Genomic DNA, 19,766 nt, shown 5'->3' with positions numbered 1-19,766 from the left:
AGTAATAGACTGTAAGCCTTGTGGACTTTTTGATTTCGTTTTGTTTTGAATCCTTATAACCTGCTCCAGGGGACTTTTCAGCTGAAGAGTTGAATGGTGAAACCATGCTGCTGCTGTTGCTTTAGGGTTGCCATAAGTCAGAAGTGAGTTGAAGGCACACAACAACAACAAATGATGTGCATATTTCTGAAGGGCCCATGCCTCAAAAGAAGGGATTTGGAGGTATCTTGGTTAGTCTCTATAAAAAGGAAATACAGTATTTCCAGCTGTGAGATGGGGTCATCCCTTATAATAAAGGGACACAGCAACCCTATGTGACTCTGAGAGGAAGCAATGGAAGAAGGGACAGCCAATGCCCCCAATTCTATGTGACAGCCGTCTCATCGACTTCTAGAAACTGAAGGGAAGGAGAGTCACTCCAGGACACTTTCTGTGCTCTGGGGCTGCCGAGTCCAAAAATATCTTCTATTCCCATCTTGGTGTAGGATTTTCCATATGCCAGCTTTGGAATGGCAGGCCTAGAATCAAAATAATAATGTAAAAAAAAGGATCAGCTGCCCTAAACTGAGCAGCAGGATTGTGGCTTATCGCTCCTTAATTTTGTATTTATTTTCTATTTAATTTCTGTGCCACTTTTCTCCAAGAAAGGGACCCAGAGCGACTGACAAGATAAAAACATTGCAATGAAATTAAAATCGTCTAGTTAAAATAGTATGAAATTAACACAAAATCATGCAAAAGTTAAAAACATAAGTAAAACACGCCCAGCTTCCACTACTATGTCTATCAGTGCAAGGAGATAGTGTAGTGAACAGAGGCAAGAGGTAGAAACAGAAGTGTGATGAGGAGTGTGCAAGGTGTGCAAAGTGCACCGGATGACACCCCAGAGGAGGGCTGAATACCCGGTGGGGCGTTATGCCTGGCCAGGGTGGCTGGATGACCTCACCGCAAAGGAGGGCAAGGCACCGCAAAATGGAGGGCATCCCAGAAAATGGTAGGGCATTACCGAATAGAAGCTAAATACCCTCCTATAAATATAAATTCATTATATATGGATAGATATATTGGATTGCAAAAAAAAAAAAAAAAAAGAAAAAAGAAAAAAGAAAAAAAAAGGGGGGGGGTCCCTGTTGAGATGCAAATGGACTTTAAATTTCCTGGACTTTGCAAATCTCCCTATTGTCACACGGCCAGAAAGAGGAGGAGCTGGCCTGCGCAAAATATATCCTCCCCAATATACAAGGACTGAAACAACATCCAGGCATTTGACTAACATCTCCAATTGTTTTTTCCCCTCCTGTTTGGTTTGTAATATCTTGCCTGATGCTGAAGAAGCCCATGGAGCTTTGAAAGCTTGCAACAACTATATTGTGCATTTTGGGTGGCCAGTAAAGGTATCAGCAATGGGTTTTGGTTGGCATTGTTAAATGAGCAACACAGCTACCCATGCATGTTTTCTTATGGGTCACATTATTTATACAGCCCTCCTTGTCCGTGGGTTTTTAATTCACAGATCCAAGCATCCACGGCTTTAAAATATTTTTTAAAATATAGAAATTCCAAAAAGCAAACCTTGATTCTGCCATTTTATACTGTATAAAAGACACCGTTTTATTTAAAGGGATGTGAGTATCTGCGGATTTTGGTATCCACAGGAGATTCTGGAACTGAACCACAGCAAATCCCAAGGGCCTACTGTGATGAACAGTGCACTCGCTCTTGCAGCCTATTTAAACACAGATTGAGTCTCATCAAATGCAACGTCTCCAGCTGTGATGGACTACTATTTCCATTGCCAGCAAATCCAGAGGATAGGGATGATGGGGGTTGTTAGTCCAGCACAGCTGGAAGGACCCTGCAAGTTAGATTGATCCTTTGAATGTTAGCCTCTCAACTACCGGTATTTCTAATGGAGAGGAGAGGTTTTGATGTGGATTTAGGACTGGGAGTCTAGTGTTGGTTCCTTTCACTCCAAACTTTCTTTCTTAGAAAGAAAGGATCCTGCGGGGCTTTCTGTGTTATTATTGCAAAGGAGAGAAAACAAGACTCCAAAGGGCAAGAGAGATATTTCGGCTGGTGGCAAAGGGCCAAATGGAGATATCCCAGCAGGATGAGGCAAAGTCCAACCTCGCTGGTGCTGTTTGGAGGTCTTGCATCTGCCAAACTATTATGATGATTACTTTATTTTCTTCTTTCTTATGTCCAGCCTTTCTCCCAATGCAAGGCCTCAAAGGCTCCTCTCTCCTGGTTTTCTAGTTTCTAAGGGCCCTCCAGAGAGCTGGGAGGGGAGTCCCAAACCCTAGCCACCTTCATCCACAAAACCCCCCATTCTTATTCTAGGAGCCCTTGATGTCTGCACTCTGCTGGAAAGACTGAAGACTTCATCTGAGATAAACCCCGAATTCTGCTTTTGACCCAGTCTCGATACCAGTGATTCCCAAACTTTAGTCCCCCGAGTGTTTTGGACATAATCTCCCAGAAGCTCCAAGTAACTTGGGCAATAAGGAATTCTGGGAGCTGAAGTCCGAAACGTCTGGAAGACCAGAGTTTTGGAACTACTGCTCTAATAACACAGATTTGCTTCCTCTTCAGGCTTCAGGTTTTGACTCTGCTAATCCTGAAGAACTGGGGTCTCCAGGTCAGGAATCATGAGATTTCAGGGCCAAAACCTGATGCCTATGGAGATGATCTTCTGATGTCACAGGCTCTATGATGTCATCAAAGGTGATGATGTCATTAAGTGCGATATATTAAACACCACCCATAACTACAGAGAGTATGCAGTTCAAATATATATCCGCACTGCAGAATTAAAGCAGTTTCACACCACTTTTGACACCCAGGGTTCCATAACATTGAGCCATGGCAGTTAAAGTGGTGTCAAACTGCTTTATTTCTGCAGTGTGGATGCAGCCCCTGAGATTCCTCTCTTCAGCCTTTAGGCCAGAAAAAGATCTGGGAAGCCTATGAAGAAGCCAGGATTATTACATTATGACAACTTTTGCTGGTCAGGACAATGGTTTCCAAACATTGTTTCTCTGGAAGTTTTGCACTTCAGCTCCCAAGATCCCTGACTAATAGCCAGGCTGGCTGGGGATGCTGGGAGCTGAGGCCATAAAGGCCTGGAGGGCCAACATTTTGAGAATTTTAGGATCTCCTGCAAAAGTCATATGTGTTCAATGTATGAATATACAGGGTTGGTGTAGGAGAGTTCCAACTTTTGAACTTCACATTGTGCTTTGGTGCACCGTGCACAATTTGCTGAACCGTACATTAAAGCAACAAATACAATGCAGTTGATCGTCAATTATTTACAGAGACAAAAGTGTTGCATCAAGGAGGTTACAAAGCCAGCCGTGCCATTTTATAAAGCTTTCAGTTTTCGCAGTTAACAAAGGTCATCCTAGCAGAAATCTCTCCTGGGACTAGAGAGTCCTCTCAAAGCAAGTAGGCTCTTTAATTCGGAGCGGTTTTCCTAGTCCTCTATTTCGAACTACAGGAATAAATTGAAAACGACAGTTCCTTCCAAAATGTCTTGGGTTCCTGGAGAGAAAGTGCCCAAACCGCTTTCATCATTGATCTCTTGTAAATTTTATTTCACAAATTTTTTAAATTACTAAACTAATAAATAAAAAAAAGACAGACAAACAAGTGGTAACAGATATTTTCAAAAAAGAAAAGCCTGGAAGGCTTTTTTTTGAAGGAAGGAATGCTGTTCTTCCAAATACATTTTTAAAAATCCTTTTTTGTGTGTGTGTGGAAAACACAATATGTAATCTCCGACACCTAGCAGCAACCTCCAGACATACTGGACTGCAACTCCCATCACCCCTATCCATGCCAGGTTGGTGTGGCATGATGCATTTGCAGAATGCCAAGTTTTGGGTGGCACCTCTGCTCTTCCAAGTTTGGTGGCAGAAAGAGGATGAAGTCCCTGTCGAAAATCAAGGAATTGGTCCCAGAACTGTGCAGAAGAGAAGAGAAACAGGGGCACTTCCAGATAGGCTAGAGGTTGCCCAGTTTTAAGGGTTTGCAAAGTGACTGGACTACAGGTCCTCCCACTAATATCCGCCTTCAAGTGTATAGTTGGTCCTTGGAATTTGTGGGGGATCCGTTCCGGCCCCCCTCCCCATGAGTTCCAAAACTTGCACATCTTCAAGCCCCATAGGCATGAATGCATTAATGTCAATGGGGCATTGTATGCATGCACGCCCCATTGACATTAATGGCAGTCATCTCGCTGCAGATTTCCAAGTCTGTGGAATTCAAGTCGCAGACTTGGGAGGGTGACTGTACATGTCTCAGAATGGCGCCTCCAACATGGCCACTTAACATGGCGGCTAGGGAGCTGGAGCCCCCAAAAGTAACTCTTCCCAGCTTCTGCTGCTTTTGGTTTCATGGCAAGGCTTCTGAACATAAATATACATAGGTACATACCCACAAAACAACTAAAGGTTGGTTGACATGGTAACCAAAGTGCCACCATTATGAAGTCCAGCAATACCTTCAGTTCCCTTGCTATTTCCTGCAGCTGAACACAAGGGCCACAGAAGCAGCCTTGCACTCCGGCTGTAATGTACATGAGAGCGTGTCTCCCTCCGGAAATGTGCGAAGGTAGATTACCTTTTGTACAGCAGAAACAGGAATCGCAACCTTCCAGATGCTGCTGGAGTGCAACTCTCAGAATCCCTGCTGGGAAGACCTGCTGGGAGTTGCAGTCCAATGATACCTCAAATTCTTGTTGCAGAGGAACAAAGAAAAAAAATCATAGATTAGGGGTAGCGGGATGAAGTTAAGTACTAAAAAGAGGGAGAGCTTGAGGAAAGTTATTTTTTTGGGGATCACATTTCCCCAAATCCTTCCACCTACATGGCTAGTGAAGGATTCTGGGAGCTGTGCTCACCTCCAAAACGGAACATCTCCCAAGTTTTTATTCTTCAATAGGCCACGGTAAACATGTGATGTATTACGTTAAACACCACAACTGGAAAATGGACCTTCACAGCTTCTCTGTAAGTGGCACACAATATTTTTCTTCCTTTTGCTAAACACTCATCCAGGAGAATCCAGGACTTCAAGAAAAGTCTTAACCAGAAGAGTGTCAAATGAAAATTGGAGATGCCCATTTCTGAGCAGTGAGGGACAGGGGTACGGAGTCACCTACGATGATCAGAAAGAGGAGCAGAGTGGGATCAGGGCCAGACTTCCTAGTTCCAGTACCCCTCACCCGACTCTGCTGGCTGGGGCTGATGGGAGTTGCAGCCCAAGTACTTCTGGACGAGGGTCAGGCATTCCCTTCTCTCTGCAACAGGCATTTTCCTAGGTTCCAATATCAATCCCAAGTTAAACCTCCATAATAATAATGAGTGTGTTTTTGTGCATCCCAACAATTGTGGGTGGCTCAGAGGAAAGGTGGAACAGTGATTAAGGCACAGACACAAACAGTACTCTAACTGGGAGCTGCAACAGACAATCTTTCTCATTCCTTGGATGAGACTTTATGAAAACACACCCACACCATGTTTGGAAAAGTTCCCCTTTCTTTCTGCATCACAACTTCCAGACTGCTGGCTGGGAGATTGCAGACAGCATCGTTTTTAAAAAGGGAATATTTTTCAAGCATGGCACACAGATACACCGGTCCCAACAGAACCCCAGTGCCATTTTGGTTCCTCCAGAGGACATCCAGTCACCAATCAGGATTCAAACTCCTTCTCAGGCATGACCTTGTAAGGATGGCCGTTTTCAGGAGAGACAACCATCACAGGAACAGGTGCCTGTGCTGCCAAGGGAGAGCCTTCCCCTGCTTCGGCCTTAGCACTGGGTTCTTGCAAAGCCAGTGGAGCCAAGCAGGTGAAGAAGTTGGGCATAGTAACCAGAACTAAGCTGCCAGTTAAGAGGAAAGACCCAGCAGCCAAGAACGAGACGACGTAGTCACCTGTTACATCCCTCAGAAAACCTGGGAGAAAGAAAGAAGAGCAGGTAAGTTAGAATGACCAAATCTAGAACCCAAGCTCTGAGGCAAATGTGCAAGACAAACCTAGAACCCAAGTTCCAAGACAAACCTAGAACCTACAATTAGTGACCCCTTCACCGCTAAATACAACCACTGATCACAGACTGGATCATGAAGAGGAATGGACAAGATGACACCTTTTTGATGTTGTCTGACTATAACTCCCACCATCCCCTATCCAACATGGATATTGGTGAGGAATGCTGGGAGTTGCAGTCCAACAGCGTCTGGAAGGTCACACTGTACCCACCCTTCTTCTTGGTGGAAATGTGGATGCTGGCTAGAGTAGACATGGTTTAGCTCAGCTTTTCCAACTGTGATGTCCTCTGTACTTGGCTTGGGGATTCTGGGACTTATAGTCCAACATTATCAGGACACCAGGTTGTGAAAAAGACTCACCTATGTCCTGCATTCAGTGATTAATTTCTAGGTGAATGGATTTAGCCATATTTAGCCCATGTTCAATAGTACTCTTGATGATTACAACACAGGTTTCATCCAGACAGAACCCACTTTTAACCAAGCACTGAATTTGACTGAATCTTATGACTCAAAATAATTGTTCCAGTGTTAATTACAATTTTCTTTTAGGAAAAAAATATGTTTTTTTTTTTGGGGGGGGGGGAGAGGTACATCTGATGGTTGAAGCTGAAATCAGATTACAAAACTTTCCTAGAACAATTGTTAAAACAAGGTCCGAGGTCAAAGATATCATCATGAATACTAATTACACAACTTCTAATTATAGTCGCTGAATACATTAATAGCAGTTTAGGGTGATGAGAAATGAACTAATTGTTTCTACAGTCTTCTGTCGGTGGTATAAATTCTACCCCTCGGCTTTCCCTCTAAATGCAAGACAGAGAAGGTCAATGAATAGAAAATTTGGGGAGATTGAATAGATATGAAGTCCATGGAGGAGTCTGGATATAAAGACCAAGGATGAACAAAAATTATTTGATGTTCAAAAAATTAATCTAGAATAATTGATCAGAATAATTGATCAGTGTTATCTTCCTTCTAATGAAACCTTTCTCTCTGAATATGCATTAAACAGCACAGATATTATATTACACTATAAGGTCCTTCTACTATGAGATAACCATGAAACAGAATTTCCTAACTCATGATTTCAACTGTGGTTCCTGCCATTAAAACAGAGTTCATCAGAGAAACCATTTAAGTCAGGATTTAAATTACAATTTGATTTAAGTCGAGGTGGGGAAATATATGGCTGGAGGAAGGCTGTTTTCTCAGAAAAGAGAATTTGCCTCAAAATGCCCCTTGGAAGATCCAAGGGCCAGATTTAGCCTTGTATGCACCTATTTGTTTAATGTTCTCTGTGCTGTTTGTAACTCTGGTGTTAGTTTAATTTTATATTTAATATTTATAACATTCTCATGATCTGAATTGTTTCGCTGTATATTTTAAACTTTGAAAGAAACTTTGGCCCAGTACAGACTTCTGCAAAATGTCAGTCTGGGGCCAATTTTAGGGCTTGGGAGTGCAGTGCGTCCGCATGCTCCCAAGTGCTACTTTGCACCGCTGGCGCCATCATGGCATGGCTCTGTCCACATGGGGACCGTCATGATGATGCAGGTGCAGCGCAGTGTCCAAACATCACCATGCTATGTGTATGTCATCAGTGTGTGCAAGTGCACCAATGGCACAACGATGGCACCCGGCACTCAGACTACAGAGAACCTGCTTTCAGTGGGTTCTTTTTAGTCCTGACGGAGGCTGCAGTGTTTGGTTGGTGCAGCCTCCTTGCATCAGAAAAACGGGCAGCTACAGGCTGCCCTTTTGGGGCAGTCTCTTGAGCCCCTTTGTTAAGAAAAGATATAGAAAGAAACTTTAACTGTAAGAGAAAAGATATAAATATTATTATTGTAGTCAAGTTCTCTGTATCCACAGATTCGTGATCCATGGATTCAACCGTCCATGGCTTGAAAATATTCCAAAATATAAAGTCCAAAAAGCAAACCTTGATTTTGCAATTTTATATAAGGGATACTCATTTACTACACCATTGTATATAATGGGACTTGAGCATTCACAGATTTTAGCATGCATGGGGGGTCCTTAAACCAAACCCCAGCAGATACCAAGGTAGGCTGGAAGCTGTGTATGGGGCGGGTGCACTGTATGTGGAGAAGTCCTGTTGGCTTGCTATATATATATATATACACAGACAGACAGACACACACACACAGAATCTGCCCTCCACATTTGTGGATTTGACTTTTGTGGATTTTATTATTCACAGTTTTGACTAATATGTTCTCTTTAGGTATGTCTAGATCCTCCAGTGCAAATCTGCCAGAAGGTAACCATAGAGACACACTGGAGGACCTACAGATTCCTAGAGAAAACACTTCTCTATGCATTTGTAGGTCCTCCAATGCAATTCTATGGTCAGCTTCTGCCAGAAGATGTCACAAAGTTGCGCTGGAGGACCTAGAGATCTCTAGAGGGACTCTTTCAAGTAAAAAAATAGTGGTCTCTTTATTTGCAGTTTTTCCATATTTTCATGAGGGTCCTGTGCCCCATCCCCAGAAAATGTGGAAAGAAATGTACTTGCTATTGCTACTGTATACACACACACACACACAAACCAACTGTGTCTGTGTGTGTATGTATATACATATATATAGAAACACTAGAAAGCAAATCTATATAATCCCCCCTCTCTCTCTATATATATATATATAAACAAAACCTATACATTTCTCTCTCTCTCTTTCTCTCTATACATAAATATACATCTAAACCAAATCCATATAAACAAAACCTGTACATTTCTCTCTCTCTCTCTCTCTCTCAAAAGAAACATATATAGATTTTGTTTACTGGTACATGGATTTGCTTTGAGGCATGTGTGTGTGTATGTGTATGTATAAAAATTACAAAATTATAAAATTAAAATTAAAAAAATAATAACCTATTTTGATTTGTGTGGGTGACTCCACTTCAGCTCCCTAAGTTCTTCTAGGAGGCCAATATGGCCCCCTAACTCCAAAAATGCACCCCTGGTTATTTTTTGGTGGGTAGTGCTGTGGATTAAGGGATCTCCTGCCTACCAGAGAGGGGTGACCCCAGGAGGCCTCCGATGCTCTCGATCATTTGCAGGAGCCCCATAGAGCTGAAGATGTTCCCGATGCCCACGATCTCTGGAATGATGGAGAAGACCACGGGCGTGAGGGCTCCGGAGAAGAACCCGTAGCCGAGGCTGATGGCCACCAGGAGAGCATAGGTGCGGCCCCATGGAATCAGTAGCAAGGCGACACCCGTCAAGGAAGTCCACGTCACCAAGATGTGGATCAAGCGGAAAGCCCTGCAGTTCCCCAGCCAGCCAGAGAAGAGGCGGCCGGAGAGGTCGGCCACAGCTGCCACGGACATTAAGAAGGCAGCCTGGTACTCGTCAAAGCCAAGCTCCCTGGCCCGGGCCACTAAGTGGACGTAGGGGATGAAGTAGCCCGTGTTGACAAGAGTAATGGCCAAGACGAAGCGCATGAAAGGCCAGTGGGAGAGGAGGTGTAGGCCAAAGAGAGAGGACAACTTCTTCCAACATGGCTTTTCGGGGTCTCCACCCAACGGACAAGAGAGGTCCTCCTTGAGGGTCAGTGGCCGGATGAGGGCACCACACACAATCAGGTTGAAGGACATGCCGGCTACGATCATGAGGGCCCCACGCCAAGCGTAGGTGTCCACCAGGAGTTGGAAGAGCGGGGAAAAGGCAAAGGAAGAGAGGCCCACACCAGTCAAGGCCAGGCTGGTGGCCAACGTCCGCCGCTTCTTGAAGTATCGGGCCACTGAAGCCAGTGAAGGTGTGAAGACCAAGGCCCAGCCAAAACCTGGCAAGAGATGGAAGTGCAAGTAAAGGATGTTACCATGGACGACATCTACGCCCCATTTCCCTTTTCCAAGACGGCAGGCTTCACACTAAATGTTCCCTCAAGTGGCCTTCTAGGTTGGGAACACCAGGGCCAACGTCTCCCACACACCACCCTTACCCTCAATAGTCCAATATATTTTGCCAGGTCTTCTAAGGAGACCCTTGGCAGCCATTTTGAAAGAGACCTTGCTGTTCTCCCACGCCAGCTAATTTTGCATCTTCATAGGAAAACCTGTTTTTCCCGTTATCTCTTTGGTAACTGAACCTGAGTAACTGAACTTTAGCTGATTTATTGTGAAGACTGGCTTTTCTTCTCCAACCTTCCCTTGTTCACCTGCATTTCAGCCCCCTTTTTTAAAAAAACACTCCCATCCTCGAAGCAAAATAAAATTGAGCAATTACATTTCAATGAACTGAGTAATATGATGAACAAAATACAGACTGACTTCACTTAATGCAGCCTTTCCCAATCGGGAGCGATCCAATCGTGGTGGACTACACCACCCACCATCCCCAGCCACTGTGGCTAGGGATGATGGGAAGTGTAGTGGGACACAGCCGGAGGTTTGGGGGACAGCTGATTTTGCATAACATATTCCCCCAAGCCTCCAGCTGTGTCCAACTATACCTCCCATCATTCCCTAGCTGCAGAATGAGGGTCTCTCCAAAATGCAGATTGTTTTTAACCTGGTGGGTCCTGCAGTGATAAAGCATGGGTGATAATACAGAGAAATCTATTCTTAAAAAGCACAACTGTACTTGGGATTTTGGAAGACTGTGGTTCCAATCTCTGGATAGGCACAGGTAACTGGTCTGTATGCAAAGGATGCTGTTTTCACTGGGAACTTACCTGACAGAAGCCCAATGCAGAGGTACAGGTGAGCCAGGCAGGTAGCAAATGAGGCCAACAGAAACCCCAGGCCAGAGAAAAACCCGCCGGCCATGATGACGGGGCGTGCGCCATAGCGAGAGCTTAAGGCGCTGCCCACCGGGCCTGTCAAAGAAGGACAAATCCATTAGCACCTTTCTATCATGCCAGGGTTGGGAGCTGTGGGACTTTCCAGCTGTTGCTGGACTGCAGCTCTCAGCATTCTGCATCATTGGCTTTGCTAGGGCTGATGGGGGTTGCAGTCAAACAACGACTGGAGAGCTGCACGATTGCCACACTTGTGTTACATGGGGCACTGTTTCCACACTGACTGCAAGTAGTGCCACATCATGGCTTTAATTCCTTCTCCTGCAAGTTTAAGTCAAGTAAGGAACTGATTAAATTCTTGCTTTAATTTAATGCCTTTCTTAGGGGGAAAAAATATCAGCTTTCCAGTTCTTCCAGAGACATTTCATACTGTGCCAAGATCCTATCTCTGAACCTAATTAGCAAGTAATTAGCTTACTTGCTAATTAGCTTACTTGCTGTTCACCGCTATGATCTTTGGAATAGCAGTATATAAATAAAACAAATTATTATTATATTATTATTATTACCTCTCCATTCATTACAGCTGTGAAAAAGCCTAGGCTAATACAATGCTCTCTCCATGCGGCTGCGTTGCAAAAATGCTCAGAAATACAGGTTGAGTCTCCCTTATCTGCTTGGGACTGGAAGTATTTTGGAGTTTTTCAGATTTGGGGATATTTGCATATGCATAACAAGATCTCTTGGAGATGGGACCTAAGTCTAAACATGAAATTCATTTATGTTTGGTATACACCTTATAAACATAGCCCAAAGTTAATTTTATAGATATTATTTTTGAAATTTGTGTGTGTGCATGAAACAAATTTTGAACCATCAGAAAAGCAAAGGTGTCTCTGTCACAGCCATCCATGTGGACAATTTTGGATTTTGGAATTTTAGATAAGGTGACCCTTTGTTTATTGACCAAGGTATTGTATTGAATCATAAAGAATTAATCATAAAGAATTATGTCTATCTGAAAGACTTGAAATTACTCTGGAGCGGAAGTCTTTGACTATTAGCCTATAGTGGAAATCTCTGAATAAGCGCTCAGTAGAAACATGGACATGTGAATCTGGAATATGGCTTTTAACAACAATAACAACAAAAAGCTAACTTATTCTGTGATATAGAACTGCCAACAAACAGAAACAATGTTTTCAATGTTTGGTTTCCATTTATTGAATTTGTTAATAATTCATCAGAATTTGCTCTTTCGCTGGGATCACATGTTATGGAGAGATATAATTTCCAGAAGGAACCTAGGGTCAAATATATGATCTAGGTCAGAATGTCTCAACAGACGATTGCTTAATGTGTGTGTGTCTCTGTGTGTGTTTTTGTCTGTGTATGTATGTATATATATATATATACACACACACACATATACAGTTGGCCCTTTGTTCCGGACTGCCCCACAAAAATGGAGGCTCGTGCCTATTCAAGCCCCATAGGCTTGAATGGGGCACATCCCCGTGCATGCGGCATTGAAAGCGAAGGTCCCCCCCTCTGCAGATATTCAAGGTCACGGATCTCAGATCCGCAAGTTAGGAAGGGCGACTGTGTGTATATATTATATATTATTTTAAATCACAGCCTCCTACCAAGGCAAATCCAGCCCTCTCTGTGATCACTGCCTTGACTCCTATTTTTGGGAGGAGAAGGCAAGGTATAATTGTAAGAAACAAAAATGTGAAGGCTTCCACCACATCACAGCAGCCACAGCCAAAAGACGTTTTTTCAGCACATAGAGAATCATAATTTCTCCCTATGTTGTTGTTGTTGTTGTTGTTGTTGTTGTTGTTGTGTACCTTCAAGTCATTTTTCTCATTTATGGCAATCTTAAGGTGAACTTATCACTGGGTTTTCTAGGCAGGTTTTTTCAGAGGAGGTTTGCCATTGCCATCCTCGGGGCTGAGAGAGCGTGAATTGCCCAAGGGCACCCATTGGGTTTCCATGGCTGAGCTGAGAATTCGAACCCTGTTCTGCCAATGTCCTAGTCCAAGGCACAAACCACTACACGATGCTGGCTCTTCTTGACCGCCTACAAAATATTTTACTTCTTTGGACTATAGCTCCCAGAATCCCTCAGCCAGCTACAGTTTTGTACTATGGCTTTGTAGTCCTAAACAGCTCTTGCAGATTTGGCCCATAAGCTCCCAAGGAATAAGCTCCCAAGGAACTGAATCCTCCTTCCCTCCCTCATTTGGACTCACTAGCAAATTGTTGCACAGCGATCCCGATGGATGTGATCCAGGAGATACGTCCCGACAACTCTCCAAAGTGGGTCACAAACTCCACAAAGAAGACCCCGAAAGAGCGGATCACGCCGAAGACCAAGGCGGACTGGAGGAAAGCCGCTAGCACAATCATCCATCCCCAGCCTCCATCGGGGGCCTCCGCCTGGACCACAACCGGCACCGGCATGGATCCTGCAGGGATAAAGAATGGTGATAATACAGAGAAAACTATTCTATAAAAGCACAATTGTACTTGGGAGTATTGGATGCGGATTTTGGAAGACCAGGGTTCCAATCCCTGCTCAGCCATGGAAACCTCTTGATTGATTTCATGCAAGTCACACTCTCACAGCCTCAGGGGAAAGCAATGGTGGCAATCCTCCTTGGAAGAAATCTTGCCCTAGGAAGGGGAGAAGGGTGCAGTGGTTTAAGTCTTGGGCTAAGATCTCAAGAGACCAGGGTTCAAATCCCCCTTTGCCCAAGGAAAATTATTGAGTGATCTTGGGCAAGCCATACTCTCTCAACCTCAGAGGAAGGCCATGGCAAACCAAAGAAATCTTGCCAATGAGAGCCAGCATTTTGTTGTTGCATGAGTGCTGGACAAGGGCCTATTCAAACTACGAAATAACCTGGTTTGGAAACTGGGTTATTTCCCTGTTGTTCAAACTTGCACCGATTGTACTCAATGCAGTTTGTTGCGGGGGGCAACCGAAAAGTCCATTTAAACCAGTGCATTTGACACTGAATCCCACTGGAACCACTACAATCTGCATCTCTGATAGTGTGAGTAAGCTATTGGATCAATTCGGATCGCCCAGCCACCGTTCAGAAAATGGAGGCGCTTCCATTTTGATCTAGAACAATGGCAAATGAGAACTTCAGACTGGATTTAAATGCCATGGAGAGATTCACTGCCTTAAAATGTAGTGGGAACTGTTAACTGATTTTGAATCGATTCACAGATGTGAATCTCTCTGTGCAAAAAATGTAAGTATGACTGGCCCCAAGGACTCCCATTTTGGAAGAGGGATATAAATCCGATAAATAAATCAGTCTCTAGGAGATCCTGGTTCAGCTGTGGAAACCCACTGGGTGACACTGGGCAAATTACATTCTCTCAACCTCAGAGAAAGGTCACGGCAAACCTCTGCAGACTAAATCTTAAACACTAATGTGGTCTAGAAGTGTTGGTCTAGGGCTCTGGGAGACCAAGGTTCAAATCCCACGCTGGGCCCTGCAAAACCTTGGGAAAGTCACACTCTCAGCCCCAGTGGAAGGCAACAGCAAACCTTCTAGGAATAAACCTTGCTATGAAAACCTGTGACTTGAAGGCACATAGCCACAAATGGTAGGTGGGATTTTCATGCTGAGCCAGGGTGATTCTTCCATTTCGCCAAAGTGGTGTCTGCAATGTAGATACAGCCTATATTGTATGGCTGCATCTACAGTAGGCCCTCCATATTCATTTGGGTTAGGGGCACAGGACCCCCGTGAAAGTGGGAAAGCCACAAATAAAAATTATATATATATATATATGTGTGTGTGTGTGTGTGTGTCTAAAACCTGAGAGAACACCTCTCTAGGAATCTCCAGTTTCTCCAGCACAACTCTATGGTCAACATCCATCAGATGTTGACCACAGACCTATAAATACCTATAAATAACCACTGCAACTCTGTGGTTAATTTCCACTAAAGTTGCATTGGAGGATATTCCTAGATCTGTGAATCATCAAACTTGCAAAAGTCAAAGCTGCAAATGTGGAGGGCTGACTGTACACTGCAGAATTAGTGCAGTTTGACGCTGTCATGGCTCTGTGCTATGGAATTCTGGGATTTGTAGTTTTGTGAGATATTTAGCCCTTTCTGGCAGTGCCACAACAAACTACAAATCCCAGGATCCCATAGCATGGAGCCAGGGCAGTTAAGCAATGTCAAACTATGCTGTTTCTGCAGTGTAGATGCACCCTGGGTCTCCTTGGGGTCATTGGAGGAGAGGTGAAAGAGAAAAGTGAAAAACATACAGAAACTAGGAAGGAGGCCAGTGCCCTCCAACTGATCTATTTGCAGAGACTCACCCCTTGGTCAGCTGCAGCAAAGCCTGGATCTGCTTTCTAAAAGCTTCTGGGCCATGGAAGGGAATCCAGTGGAGCTAGAGGTCCAGAGATCTGTCTTTTAAAGCTTGATCAGGAAGAGGAGGAGGAGGAGGAGAGCAATGACTATATTGTCTAGCCAAAGGCCCCTGTTTTAAAAATGACAAAAGAGGAAAAACAGCTTTAAAAACAGGACCCCCCCCCCCAAAAGCTGGAAACATTTGGAAGGATGGAGGGTAGGAAAGCTCTTCTTGGTCTGCTCTGACCAAAGAAATTAAAGATATAAATAAATATAAATAGATAGATATAAATAATGCAACAGAAGCACCTGAAGGGGAGAGGATTAGTGGGGGAATAGGAAAGCTCTTCGTGGTCTGAACTGGCCAAAGAAATTACTGTAAAAAGATAATTAAATATCAATCAATACATATAAATAATGGAACAGAAATGTCTGAAGGGGAGAGGATCAGGGGTTAAATGGTAATAAATAAATGTGGGGGTGGGATAGGAAAGCTCTGAATGGTCTGCATTGACCAAATGAATGGAAAATATAAATATAAATAAATAAATAAATAAATAAAAGTCATGGGCCAGAAACGTCTGAAAGGGGGGGGGGCAGGGGTTGTGGGGGGGGGGGAGGAATAGAAAAGCTCTGAATGGTCTGCCTTGACTAAATGATTAAAGATACAAATAAATATGACTAATGCAACGTTTCCAGCTGTTTCCTCCTCCTCTGGAGGGGAGAGGATCAGGGGTCATAAAGGGCAACTTTCTGCATGATGGGTCTTGCAAGCATCCACAGCCCAGACCACCCCCCTGGTTTTAACTGTAACCCTCCCCCCCATTGAAAACCCTTACCTTTCCTCCCCCTCCCTCGATCCCCAAAGCCCTGGCATGGATGCATCGGGCGTTTTTGCACCCGAGGAGAACCCCCTTTCTCTTGCAAAGCCCCCTTTTTCTTCCTCCAAAGGGAGGGAGCATAGGGACCCCCCCAGAAAGGTCCCCAGTTGCAGCGCACGTACCGCCAGCAGCGATCAAAGGCAGCCGAGGAGATACAAGGTTGCAGGATTCGAAGGGGGCGGGGCTTGAAAGAGGAAGCCACGCCCCCTCCATCCCAGAGGCTCTTTGATCAGGGCTCCAAAAAGGCTTAGGACGGCGCAGGCGCAGAAGGAGCAGCAGAGGTTGAATTAGGACACCCACCAGGGAGTTCTTGCTTCCGAGGAAACCCATTGGTTTGAGCGTTGCAAGCTCTGGGTGTCTGGAAAGCGCCTCAGGGTGCATCTACACGGTGGAAACAACGCGGTTTGAGCCCGCTTTAAAGGCTATAAGCCCCATGTCCTATATAAATATTGTACTTTTGCAAGGTCTCTTTTCTCTGCCAAAGACTGATGTAGTTGCCTCACCAAAAGGAAGTTCTGTGGAATCCTAGAATGTGTAGTTCTGCAGGGTCTCTTTTTAGCCTTCTTTGACAAAAGAGTAATGTTGCCATATCAAAGGAAGTTATGTGGAATCCTGGGATTTGTAGTTCGACAGGATCCTTTTAGCCTTTGCTGCCAAAAAAGTGAGGGTGCCTCACCAAACAAACCCTCATGGAATCCAGAGATTTGTGGTTTTATTGCAGACATATTTCTGCAACCCAACATCGAAGGTGTGTGTTCCTCCAGCCCTCTTTCACCATCCTCTCAATGCTGATGCTGCTAAAGAAACCTGTACCTGTCAGAGGGTGAGAAATCATCATTGTGCGCTCAAACCACTGCACCATGCTGTCCCAGGTGAAGTATGCCTGAGCTTTAATTCACCTATGGCTGCATCCACAATGGATAAATAACCCAGTTTGGTACCGCTTTAACTGCCCCTCCACTCTGGGCCCACAACAAATTCCAACTCCCAGAATTCCATAGCCTTGAGCCAGGGCACTTAAAGCGGTGCCAAACCAGGTTATTTCTCCAGTGTGGATGCAGCCTTATGTGTTCCTTCCACCTTCCATTGACTTCTCTTCCATGCTTCCCTTGTCATTGCAAACCTATGAGCCTTGAGACTCTTCCATTTGGTGCCTTTCAGATGTGGCTGGGGATGAGGGGAGTTGTAGTACCACCGAGATGAAGGGTACCAATGTGAGGAAGATGCATTGGACACCTTCAGGCAGGCAGGCAGGGTGCATTCTGTGACTGCAAGCGTCCCACCGCCGCTCCCTTCTGCGTCCTTCCTCCATATTCTTCAGAAACTCAGCCCTGGCGTCTGGGGAGTGTGTTTTTCTTCAAGGCCCTTAAGGAATAATCACTATTGTTTCTGGCTGGGCCTAGGCTTTTGCCGCATGGCGCTGGAGCAAAGGCGCCAAAGGTTTGCCTGGCAGACTAAAACTCCTGAACTTGACATTCCTCTTTCTCCAGCATTTTCTCACCCCTGGTGCACTCCAGGCTCCGGCAACAAACTCTCTGAAGATGCCAGTCACGGATGCCGGCGAAATGTCAGGAATAAACTCTTCTAGAACATGGCCACAGAGCCTGAAAAACCCACAAAAACCCTAGAGAACTAAAACATTGATTGCAAACATTGAAAAAAGCACACACAACAATTACAGTTGGTCCTCCCTATCCACAGATTTTTATTCACAGATTCAAACATCCTCAGCTTGAAAATACTGTTTAAAAAAATCTGAATTCCAAATAGCAAGCCCTGATTTTGCCATTTTATGTAAGGGATGCCAGGCACCCTCCTTTGCCAGCCAGGCTGACTCTGCCATGGGGCATCTGAAGCTTCTGATGCCTGCTAGCCTGTTCTTAAAATCATAGAATCATACATTTAGAATCAGAGGATCATAGAGTTGGAAGAGACCAGAAGGGCCATCCAGTCCAACCCCATTCTGCCATGCAGGAACTCTCAGTCAAAGCATCCCCACTGACAGATGGCCATCCAGCCTCTGTTTAAAGGCCTCCAAAGATGGAGACTCCACCACAATCTCCAAGGAAGGAGTGTGTTCCACTGTCGAACAGCCCTTACTCTCAGGAAGTTCCTCCTAATGTTGAGCTGGAATCTCTTTTCCTGGAGCTTGCATCCATTGCTCCATTGGGTCCTAGTCTCTGGAGCATCAGAAAACAATATGACATCCCTTCAAGTATTTAAACAAGGCTGTCATATCACCTCTTGTCACCTTTCTATACTGCTTCATACTGAACTAAGTAGTCTCTAACCAGTTTACAATGTGTAAGCCAATTGTCCTCAACAAACTGGGCACTCATTTTAGCGACCTCCTCACAAGGATGCCAGGCTGAGTCAACCTTGGAGCTGCTGTCTGGGATCGAACTCACAACCTTGTGGCTGTAAGTGAGCGGCTGAAGTACCAGCATTTAATCACTGCGCCAACTGGGCTCCCTTAGCTCCCAGAAGCCCTTCCCAGCTTGGCCAGCTGTAAGGAATTCTGGGAGCTGAAGTCCAAAACATCTGGAGGACCAAAGTTTGGGAACCGCTGCATTAAAAGAATAAAAGGAAATTAAAAGGAAAAGGGCTTTAAAAATGCCATTTGAACAGTACAGATTAACTAGTCTGTTTTTAAAACAATATTTGTTTTCAGAGCCTGTCTGAAGAAAACCATCTTAGCCACAGAGCTATGGAAACTTGTCCTCTGCTGACCTGGGAGCTTCATCTTCCAAGCACTGTTGCTTGTTTCATTTGAGGTTTTCCAAAGTTAAAAGGCTTCTGGTGCGGTTTACCGTTGCCTTCTTCTGCACAGTACTAACAGGTGTTAGCTACAGTGTCCCTGCTGCTGTCTCTGAGGCTGCATCCACAATGCAGAAACAATCCAGTTTGACACTGCTTTGACTGCCATGGCTCAATGCTATGGAATTCTGGGAACTGCAGTTTGCTGTGGCACCAGAGCTCAGACGGGGAAGAGAAGGTTAAGGGGTGATATGATAGCCCTGTTTAGATATTTGAAGAGATATGATATTGAGGATGGAGCAGGCTTGTTTTCTGCTGCTCCAGAGAATATGAAATGGAGCAATGGATGCAAACTACAGGAAAAGAGATTCCACCTCAACATGAGGAACTTCCTGACAGTAAGGGCTGTTCAACAGTGGAAGATGCTGCCTTTGAGTCTCCTTCTTTGGAGGTCTTTAAACAGAGGCTGGATGGCCATCTGTTGGGGATTCTTTGACTGAGAATTCCTGCATGGCAGAAGGAGGTTGGACTGGATGGCCCTTGGGGTCTCTTCAAACCCTATGATTCTATGAAAGGTAGTGCCAGATCATTTTAATTGCGCCCTCAGGGGCATCCTTAAGGTCTGAAGGGGGTGCAGACTGCATCAGATGACACCTCAATGGGGTGACACCACTGTTCCCTAAACATCTGCCTTTTGTGGCTGTGGCATTCGCCTTTGAAACCCTGAAGCTCAGTGGAAAAGATAGAGTGAGTAGAGTGAAGCTAAGTAGGGGGAGAAAGGAGAGGCCCCAGTTTTTTAAATTTAAATATTTAAAAAAGTGATTAAATTTTTAATTTTTAATATATATATATATATTAATTTTTAATTTTTAAAATTTTAAAATAAAAAATAAAAATTTAAGTATTTT

The 19,766-nt window shown here is 44.4% G+C and overlaps 1 protein-coding gene across 1 annotated transcript; it reads right to left on the bottom strand.

Moving 5' to 3' along the window:
• Window positions 1–3,212: 3,212 nt before the first annotated feature.
• LOC149304326 (monocarboxylate transporter 13-like) lies at window positions 3,213–15,279 on the bottom strand. Its single transcript, XM_089480560.1, has 5 exons — window positions 15,187–15,279; window positions 13,086–13,301; window positions 10,762–10,905; window positions 9,097–9,870; window positions 3,213–5,959 (listed from the first exon to the last, which is right to left on the bottom strand). Exons 2-5 carry the CDS (start codon window positions 13,294–13,296, stop codon window positions 5,697–5,699), a joined length of 1,392 nt encoding a protein of 463 aa, XP_089336686.1. The 5' UTR covers window positions 13,297–13,301; window positions 15,187–15,279; the 3' UTR covers window positions 3,213–5,696.
• Between the last annotated feature and the right edge of the window lie 4,487 nt (window positions 15,280–19,766).

The sequence above is a fragment of the Sceloporus occidentalis genome, unplaced genomic scaffold (genome assembly GCF_023333645.1).
Source record: "Sceloporus occidentalis isolate IW3139 unplaced genomic scaffold, rSceOcc1.0.p SCAF_14, whole genome shotgun sequence".
In the NCBI taxonomy this organism is placed as follows: Eukaryota; Metazoa; Chordata; class Lepidosauria; order Squamata; family Phrynosomatidae; genus Sceloporus; species Sceloporus occidentalis.
The sequence above is the reverse complement of the archived record's forward strand: the minus strand, read 5'-3'. Positions and strand labels throughout refer to the sequence as shown.